This window comes from Telopea speciosissima, chromosome 9 (assembly GCF_018873765.1).
Source record: "Telopea speciosissima isolate NSW1024214 ecotype Mountain lineage chromosome 9, Tspe_v1, whole genome shotgun sequence".
Classification (NCBI taxonomy): Eukaryota; Viridiplantae; Streptophyta; class Magnoliopsida; order Proteales; family Proteaceae; genus Telopea; species Telopea speciosissima.
This window is the reverse complement of record NC_057924.1, coordinates 21,458,601-21,469,393: the sequence shown is the minus strand read 5'-3', so window position 1 is coordinate 21,469,393 and position 10,793 is coordinate 21,458,601. Positions and strand designations below refer to the sequence as shown.

At 38.2% G+C, this 10,793-nt stretch overlaps 1 protein-coding gene across 1 annotated transcript; it reads right to left on the bottom strand.

The window, feature by feature from the left end:
• Positions 1-684: 684 nt before the first annotated feature.
• LOC122639392 (plant-specific TFIIB-related protein PTF2-like) lies at positions 685-2,494 on the bottom strand. Its single transcript, XM_043832241.1, has one exon. It carries the CDS (start codon positions 2,461-2,463, stop codon positions 859-861), a length of 1,605 nt encoding a protein of 534 aa, XP_043688176.1. The 5' UTR covers positions 2,464-2,494; the 3' UTR covers positions 685-858.
• Between the last annotated feature and the right edge of the window lie 8,299 nt (positions 2,495-10,793).

The following is a 10,793-nucleotide window of genomic DNA, read 5'->3' as shown; positions in this document are numbered from 1 at the left end:
TATGACTCATTGACTCTATGTTTGTATAATTTACTTCTTCAACTTGCTTATTATATCCTCTAGTACTTAAACACTGTGTAAGTACACATTAGCATTCGACCGTATAATGCCAATCAAGGGTGCAAATCCAAAACACCACTTTGGATGACTATTTTTGCAATATGAATATTTACGTATGTTTATAACCTAAAATAGGGTTTCCATGAAATATCAGGCCTTAATTTGGCCTAAAACCCACAGAAACAGTCAACTGAAATATTGCGCAAAAAAGGACAAGATTCCGACGAAATTAACCGAAATCTTAGTATCTCGGATATTTCGGTCAGGCCAAAATGGCCGACCGAAACGAGATTTTAAACTATGGCTACAATCGTATGTTATGCATCCTCAAATATAGGAGAAACCCATGGAAGGAAATAGAATAACTGTAGAAATTCAATAAAATCTATAGAAAAAAAATAGGTCAGGCCAAAATGGCCGACCGAAACGAGATTTTAAACTATGGCTACAATCGTATGTTATGCATCCTCAAATATAGGAGAAACCCATGGAAGGAAATAGAATAACTGTAGAAATTCAATAAAATCTATAGAAAAAAAAAATATACAAACCTGAAAGATAACCCTTAAAATTAAATAAATAAACCTTAAAAGTAAATAAATAAATTAAAAAGACGGACTTAGATCAATAGAAAAATCACTTGATGGACGGATGTATAATTAATCTGTAGCAATATCCATAACAAGAATTATAAAAGAATTGAAGGAATGGGATAAACAATGTGTTCGGTCTATAAGCTATAAAGGATATACAAAGAAAAATTCTCTCCAGACAAAAGACACCATTGAGGATCAATATCTAGCAGTTACACCCTGAATTAAAAATGTGCAAATCCAATAAGGTATTGTAATGACCCTGTTCAATTTCATCCTCTTTCACCATATGAAGTAGTAGTAATTCAATAATACAGTCCTCCCAATCAATAAGATGATCTTTCACTACCTGCTGCTGTTGTTTCTCAGCTTGCAAGTCTTCTGAGAGGCAACAATCTTCGTTTCCACCTAAAACAACATTACAAGGTTGCATAACCTTATTGATTCGTTGTTTAGCAGCCATTATCTTCTCTTTCCTTCTTTTACATGACAATCTACTTGCAACAAAAGATGGAGGCAAAGTATTAAACCCCACATTCTTCTCCAAAATTTGCTTCAGTGAGAGCTTTTTACACAAATCCGATTCTCCAGTCCACCACTCATGCACCGGAACACCACTTCCTCTTCTCCTTTTTATTCTATGAGACTCTCCACTCTCATCTGTTGACTCATGAAAATAATACTCATTCTTGAATTTTGAATAAATCATAGCCAAGCACTCCTGTGATAGCTTTAACATCTCCATCTCATCAGAACACACACTCGGGATTCCATTCCTGTTCCTAACATCAAAATACTGTGAATCCTTTTCAGCTTTGCCATCATAAGTAGAATATAAATCATCTTCCTGCAAGCACTGGTTGACAATCTCTTTAACTTTGAACCCAGCAAGTCCTACATTCTCATTCCTAATGCCACACTTCGACCTTGACTTCATCTCTATGTATTGAATCACGAAAGGTGCATTTTGGACAATGTTTTTCACCGTAATGTTCTTCCCCCAAGGCAAGGCTTGTGCCACTTTTACAAGTGTCTGTAAGAGCTCTTTATGCCGTTGTTTGCTCGTAGGCACCGCTGCGTGTAATTCCTTTGCTATATCTTCAATCCTAGCTCGAACTTGATTCAGTTCAGCTACAAAGGCCAAAACAGCGACAATTACAGCAAGGGGCCTTCGTCCTGTCGTCAGGAACCAATTCACCGCACACTGCAATAGAAACCTACCCTGCTTAATCATCTTATCCATCTTGTCATTGGAAATCCCAGCAAAACTAGGGCAATTCCGAATCGCCCGTTCAAAATGGGCCACGATATCAAATTCAGGCAATTTCAAGTCAAGGAAATCAACAACACGAGCAACCATGCGGCCAAGCTCATGAATATCACATTCAACCACCGAGGCGACTTCGGCAATTGCGAGCGATCGATTGTTCTTTCTCATAACAATATAAGAGCAAGCCCCAACCAGGATAGGGAACCAAGTGCCGCAACCAAACTCTCTTTCGGTGATTGTCTCGACCATTTGTTTGACCTCGGCAGATGTGGCAGCAAGGAGGCCAAGATTTAATGAGATGGCTTCGATCACTTTCTGAGCTTCATAAAGTTTCTTCTCTCTGTAACTGAAGTCATAACCAGAGGCTGAGGCACCGACACGAACAAAGGTTCCCTGAGGGCCGCTGATGCCGCCAAAACTGTGTTGGAAGTTATCAAATTCTTGCTCGATACCACAAGACGTACAGATGCAGGTGCCTGTGATGTCATCACGGATAACTGTATTCTTCTTACATCTCATGCAAGAGCGAGAGGTCGACATCTCTGCCAAGACAAATCTCTAGTTAGTGGACTTGGCTTTGGGGTTATTTTAAGAGGACATGGCAGTACCGCAGTCCACAATGGGTGAAGCCAGAGTTAATAAATACAGGTAAGGCAAAAAAAAATTTACAGATACATATGGCCATTAAACGGCCATGGGCTTCAACAATAATATCAAAATTCAGCATAAATAAAAACAGAAATGGAAACAATACAACAGGTGTTTAATATGTTTCCTGTTTAAAATTCAGGAGTACGGGCATTATATCAATCTGCAGCTGACACTGACATCATTCATCAAACACAATAATAGCATCTAAAATACAGATTTATCAAAAGGAAGCCACCGTATTTCATTTGCATGTCTATAGTTTTCTAAACTAGGTTCAAATCAAGCAGAGAAACTTTTCTGCAACTATATGAGCACATACATAACCAAGAGAAGGCTAAAACTCCTCACCTTTAAAAGTGCAAATGCTGATACCCCTCCAGCAACAAGGAAAGTGCAGACAAACTCAGGAAAAGTGTATTTAATACCATAAACTAGGGTTCCAACAGCATCAATGCATGAATATCAAATCACTAAATTTATAAGAATCTCAGTGCAAAATGCATCAGTAATTCTAACTTAATATAAATCATTCATCACTAGTTGAAAGGATTGAGCAGTAAGCCTATTACAGAACATGAATGTTTTTTCTTGAATTATCACAAAGTGAAAGGCTGAAATTCCATATTTTGATGTCACAACTCCTCAGAGATCCAGACTTCAGGATTCACTTACCAATGTTCGGTAATTCTAGCTTAGTTTTAACCCATCCTATTTTGTGGGGAAATCAATTTATTAATATCCAAAATCATGGGTTAGAAAGCAAATTGGAATGCAATACCATGCAATTGCCATTCAATAGTTCTATTAAATTCTTTCTGTTCAGTGTTTATGCTAATTAAAGTGCCTTTACATTAATTCTTAATTTGAAAGAAATCCTTATCAGAGAACTACCAAAATATCTCCATCATTTATTAAAAAAAAAAAAAACAAAATTCTGTAAAACCCAGATTTTCTCTTCCCTAAAGTTTCCCCCTGGAAACCAATTACTCTGAATATATTTTTTCAAATTATAGAATTCAAATTGTCTTTGATCTTATAAACCTGAAATCCCGACAAAGACATGATTAATAGCAGTTTTGGATTAACACTGCTTGTCTCACTTCACTCTCTCTGTTTGAGCAAGATCAGTAAGAATGGACAAAACAAACAGTTATAGGACTATGGATATCCCACCTCATGATACAGAGATTGTTCGAGAGCTAGAAATAATAGGGTGTGCAGTGTATGGTGGTTTTACCTTGGAGCCGTTGTCGATGAGAAGGGGATTATCGCAGAGATGGAGAAAGAGCTCCTTCTTAGACGAGAAATTAGACAGAGACGACGGAGAAACCGATGAGGAGAGGATCTGGTGGATATCGGAGGGCAAGAACTTCTCCCACACTGAGTCAGAATTTGCCGCCGATCGAAAAGCCGAAGAAACAACCGACAACCTGCACGAATCTGGAGGAGATGTGAAGGATAGAATGTTCGAAATACAACTATCCAACAGGGTTGATTTGAATGGTTAGATCACAATTATCCAACAGGTCATAAAATTATTTTTGAACTCTAGAGTTCAACGATAAGAGAACAACGAAGGGGAAATTGGAGGTTTCGAGCCAATATTGGCTTCCAGTCACCGTTAACCCTAAATCAGGAGGATTTCCATGATTTCGCACCTGGTATGGTCTTCCATTGAAGAAGATTAGACCATACCATATCAGAGAGCGAGAGAGACAGCGAAAGAGAAAAAGGGTACCTGGATCTCAGAGCATCGATTACTTCTGCAGTGAAGACGATGAGCGTCAATTGCTTGGATTTGGCTCCAGTCCTGCCGTCGGGGGAGCTGGAGCGTCCAGCACCATCTAGGATGCTGCCACCTGGACAGGAGACCATCCAACGGCGAATTTTTGGGTTTCCTTAGTTTAATCCATTTGCTTCCTTCGTCCTCTCTCATCACCCAGCTTCTATGACGAACCCGACCCGTTTCCTTTTTGAAATTTGAAACCTAACGAAACCGGATTTATTTAACCCCTTTCGTCTTCCCCCTTTTTTTTCTCTCTCCATTTCTTGACCTCGCAAGGAACCCTAGCAGCGGCGACACCTCATCTCGTTCTGACAACTCTATTCTAGAGCGACAATGCAAAACACTAGAAAAAAATTAAAAAACAAAAAAGAGACGAAAAGGAAAAGGGAAAAAAGGAAGGCATAACACATCGTGATCCATGCTCTGAAGGCATGAATAATACAAAGTTTGCAGCAGAAGAAGGTTAAAAGAACTGGACGTGAATACCTGTGTCTGTGAAGAACCTTTCGGTGCCACTCGTTGCTCATCGCCGTTCGTCGCTCAACCAGTGGGTCTCCCCTTTGTCGCTCTGGAATAGAGTTTGTCACAACGAGATGAGGTGTCGCCGCTGCTAGGGTTCGTCGCGAGGTCAAGAAATGGAGAGAGAAAAGAAAGGGGGAAGAAAGAAAAGGTGGAAGACGAAATGGGTTAAACAAATCTAGGTTTCGTTAGGTTTCAAATTTCAAAAAGGAAACGGGTTGGGTTCGTCATAGAACCCGAGTGAGAGAGGACGAAGGAAGCAAAGGGGTTAAACTAAGGAGACCCAAAAATTCACCGTTGGATGGTCTCCTGTCCAGGTGGCAGCATCCTAGATGGGTGCTGGACGCTCCAGCTCCCGCCACATCAGGACAGAAGCCAAATCCCAATTGCTTTGGCAGGTCTCCCTTCTCCTATGTTTTCCCTTCAGCTCCTAAGGCTGAAGACGATGAGTTGTAATGTCGTTGCTTCAAAACACGGGTAACAGTTTTCAAGTTTGGACCACAAAGTGGTAATAACAAGAAAAAAGTTGTTATTACAAAAACATTTTTTATTACATAAATTATTATTTATTTTCAAATACCCCTCTGAAAATGGCCAAACTTACAGTTGCCCCCTGAACTTTCACTAATTCTACGTGCACCCTTGCTTTCCAAACTAAGTACTACTATAGTCCCTCCCATTAGTCAGAGTCGTTATGTTCTAACGGATTCTAATTTCTTCACATTGATGGACCATTCTGCCCCTTGATAGGGTAGAATGACCAATTTGACCTAAAAAATTTGGTCATACAAAATCTTTTTTTTTTTAATTTTATAAGAATAAGGAATCAAAGAGGGAATATTCCCTATCCTTCTTCCCCAAATCATAAAACAAATACGGGTTAGGGCTAGGGTTTTTTTTAAAAGCCATTGCCACCTCTTGCGGCAGCCGAACTAGGAGGCGCCGACCTCAGAACGACAAGGCGAACGACGTTTGTCCTCCGGCGACCACAATGCCGGCCTCACTTGGGTTTGGCTCCCGGGGCTTAGGTTGCTGCCGGAGTAGTTGTAGCCATTTGTTGTCCTGCGTCAATTGTTTCTGTTGTTGCCGCTGCTGCTGCTGTGGTTGCAGAGAGAAAGACCCAAATGGGTTAGGGTTAGGGTTTTTTTTAAAAGCCATTGCCGCCTTTTTCAAAATTCCATTCTGATTTTTAGTTTTCTTGTGTGCATCAATTGCTTGATTTAGTTTAATTCTTGTTGTTTTTTTGTTGTATTTTGTTGAATTGGTAGCTTTTGAGAGGATTTGCAAGAAAAGTAAGGAATTGGAGCATCTGATTTGGGGTTTTGTTTGAGAGTCCAACTGGAGTGAGAGGGGAAAATATCGAGCAGTGGGAACACACATTGGTGTCACAGATGCAGGCGGCCTATGCAACTTCGAGGGCGAGATGCAGTTTGCCCTCATTGTGAAGGCGGCTTTGTGCAAGAGCTTGAGGGGATTAGTCCTTTTGATTTCCTTGGACTGGATGATGATGATCATGACCACAGATTTGGGATAATGGAGGATTTTTCTGTTCTTCCTCTAAAAATCGTTTAGGGTTTGAAAAAAAAGAAGAATTGCAAAGGTTTGGGGAAGATGGGTTGAATATATATATATATATATATATATTTTTTTTTTTTTTCAAGTAAGGACAATTTTGTGATTTTATTTTATCAAGGGGCAGAATGGTCCATCAATGTGAAAAAATTAGAATCTGTTATAACACAACGACTCTGACTAACAGGAGGGACTATAGTGGTATTTAGTTTGGAAAGCAGGGGTGCACGTGGAATTAGTGAAAGTTCAGGGGGCAATTATAAGTTTGATCATTTTCAGGGGGCATTTGGAAATAACCCTAAATTTTAATTTATGATAACAGAAACACCTAAAACAAAACAGGTTTATCAAACGTTTTTTCTGTGCCATTTGTGTGCTGGGAACATTATTGGCACAGAAACAATAGAAACAACACGTTGTCAAATGGTACCTTAGCCTTTGAGGTAATGCTTCATATTAATGATAACTTTTTAAATCTGATATTCCTTATTGGATGAATTTCTTAGAGAAACCCAACAATCCCGTATACCATTGAATTTCGGAAGGAAGAGTAGGACATCCCAATTTATTTATTTATTTTTTTCTTTTTATGAAAGAGGAAAAATTGTGACCTTCTAAGTTTAAACCCTATAAGCTCCAATATTTAAACTTTAAAATAAAATAAATTAATAAAACCAAATTCATTTTGTCGCACCTGCCATTCTTTCTCAGATACAAAAAATGGGTGATTGCCGGATAGCGTGAAATAAAGAAGAAAATGAAACTATACCTTACCTTTGTGGGAAAGAAAAGAAAGTCTCCAACAATGCAGGTTGGATCCAGGCCATAGTTAAAATGGGAACGGTAAAAAAATGGTGTTCGGCATGACATGTTTAAAACGGTTCAGAATTTGAATGGGATGGTCAAAAATTTGAGAACGGCAATAATTTGAAACGGAAAATACAGGATTCAAACATCTAAAGGACTGAAAATCCGACGATATACACATAACTTGAGGGATGATTACCTAAATGCCTAAATACAAAGTTCAAAGAAACTGTAACATCTAAGCAAAAAGTATATTAATATCCACACCCCATTCCAACCTCCAAAATCCAAGCACCAAATATCAACTATAGAACACTTTCAAGAAGTTTGTTTGAAAGTAACAATGAAGAAGGCCGTGACAATGTAAATCACATAAGAAAATCTGTGATGCGGCATACAGACTGTAAATCTGTTGAAATTCTAGGACCACCTAAGGCAAACTGCAGAATTAATCTAGGACCAACTACTGTATTGGAGATCTAAGGATCTCAGATACAATAGGGAGAGGACGAACGCAGAACAGCAAAGGGACACAGTGGGAAGATTATGTATGTGTTCAGGGAAGAAAAGGTTTAATCTATTGCTTGCTTCCATAGACGTTAGTATGAAAAGGCTCCCCTGTTGCATAGCACTTACATAGTAAGAGAAGCTCCACAATGATAGTGGACACTATGACTCCTCCTGGTTGCAATTCTGCTCTATAAGAGTGATCCTGAGGTGGAAATGCTTTTTCCTGACCCCTCTCCGAGAGAGTGATCTTCAGGGTAGTGTGGCGTTCAATAACAACGCATAAGAAATGATTTTGGAATATAAAAAGAACAGAAACAATGTTTGGATGGCACTTTACAAAATCATTTCTGGCACTACACCCCATAATTACGAAAATGTCATTATCATTTTTACCTTGCATTGTATCATAAAAATACTATTGTACCAACAATGCTAGCTCTATGTCAACTTTTAAATATCAAATAATTATGAAAATATCAAATGATAACATGTGACCAAGGAAATCCTTTGTAGCTAAACTGGTAACTCCAATAAGAAAAACATTTACTAGTCAAAGTCATCAATAAAAGCTTCAACAATTCTAATCAACAAGCAACAACCACAATCAAACAGATTAGGACACATTGCAGTCATTGTTAAAAGAATATTATTATTACAATGCTGAGGCAGCATGCAGGCATCTAATGATGCTTAATATGATCGAATTTCACATCAACAGTTGAATAATTTAAAATTTCTAAACAATTGGTATCTCTATTTGGCATAGATGATGATTGTAAAATTCTGAGGCAGCATGTAGGCATCTGATGATGCTTAATATTATCGAATTTTACATCAATCTCACATCAGTAGTTGACTAATTTAAAATTTTTAAACAATTGGTATCTCTATTTGGCACATTTCATGATTGTAAAATTCAAAACAAGGAAAGAATACAATTATCCAAAGAGCCACAACCAGTATCCCTGTTAGACTACTGACGAAACTTTAGCTCAAGTGTTTTTGAAAGTTGGCTTTTAATTAAGATTGCAGTGCAACTGAAAATTTAATGGAGCAATATCTAGGTGATCATGAACGAATAAAAAATGGTCTTTGGCGCACCTCAATTTGCTGACCTTTTCTATAAACAAGGGAGTTAAAGAATCATACATATGTGTCAGTACGTTTGGGTTGAGGCAAATTTGAAATCACCAAACAATAGAGTAGGGCAGTTGACACATCATAGAGAGGTATAGTTAGGTGAGAAAGTTATAAACATAAAACTGTGAAACAGTAGAAACACAACAGAGCTCTTACTGGAACTGCTACTGTTCTCTGGTTTTTGTACAGATCCTCCCCCTAATCCAACAAACAAAAAAAAATAAAAAGATTCCTTGAAAATTTATTAAAAATCATAAAAAATGGTTGTAATAGTAGAAAAAGGAATACTGAATTTTATTCCTGCAAGCACTTAAGGATTCAAAATCCTAAGCTCATCATTTGGGGATTGACGAGTGAGAAATTCCTAAATCGTTCGATGCTTAGGGTTTGATTCTACTTTAGGAAGGGGAGAGAGAGAGAGAGAGAGAGAGACTCAGAGATTAAAAAAAATCACAAAATGGTAAATCCTAACTTAGATATGACTTACAGAGGGAAAGATAGAAAAGGAGATAAGAAGATGAGGAGACAGGAAGAGAAGGACAGCCGATTGGAACCACAAAAAATTGCCACTTAGAGAGAGAGAGAAAAATGTGCAGGAAGAGGCTTACCTGCAGTTTGGATAAATGCACGGTAAGGGGCTGTTCAGGAAGGTGATGTCTAATGTTCAAGAATAATTTTTTTTCTATCTTGATCTCTTGCTCCCGTATCAGTACAAAGACCGCTTCGTTCAATGGGAACATTATTTGGCTATATTTGGTTGATTCCGCCGCAGTAGAATGAGCCGTGGGAGTAAAATGGTTTTTGGTATATCTGTTTTGGGATTGAATCCGAAACAAAAAGTATCAAGAATAGTGTTTGGAAGGCCCTTTTACAGAATTATTTGTCACTACGGTCAATGAATACGAAGATGCAATTATGACACCTTACTTTTAAAATCCAAAATTACAAAAATTCTATTATCACTTATGGCACTATACAATAATTATGGAAATGCCATTATCTTATGGAATTACGGATAAAGATCCTCTCTAATTCTTTAATCTGGCAATTCTTGGCAATACCATCTTCCCTGCACGACACATAGATTTTTATAATCCAACGGTTGTAAGAACATTGCCCCATATTTGTGATGAAAATCCATTTTTGGATCGGGTAGGAGAAGAACCCGCCCCAGCCCCTCGTTCTAAACCTAAAATGCAGAAAATAGGAATGAAAAAAAAAAAAAAACGCAGTTGCAACCCCGATAGGAATAGAGGCTTTCATCTTTATCTTGTGGGTGGGTAATGATACCCAATCTTGGTTTTCTACTACAAGTAGCAACTCTGAAGAAATACCCAGAGATGATCGTTGTCTCCTTCAATAGCTTTTTTGAGACCATTCAATGTGCAATAGTTGCTTTGATGGGGCTGAGTTTCTCATGTGAGAAGGATGCAAGAATCAAGACAAGAGGGGCGCATAAGTTTCTCAATCAAAACCCAACTCATTTGCCTACTTATCGATACTGGACATGAAACTGATGGGACTGAGTTTCTCTCAATTGAAGGTACACCTTTTTCTTGCTCTGCCCAAATGAAATAAGATGTGATTCCAACGATTCCAATGATTGATTGCCTTCCATAGATGGGGAGCTGAAAATTGATTGGAATTTAGCTCACAAAATCCATTACGGAAGAAGCAGAAGGCAGTTTCGATCTAAATCCAAGAGGACTAGCTTCTCAAATTCTTTTACAGAATTCAGATGAGAAAAATAACTTAAGTGCCACTGAGACTCAGACTCCCTGGAGCAGAATGCAAAGTTGCCATTTACATGAAAAATCTGAATAAAACAGATTTTATAGGAAGCATTTAAGATTTGAGTTTCCCCAGAAAAATCTGAAATTTAGGC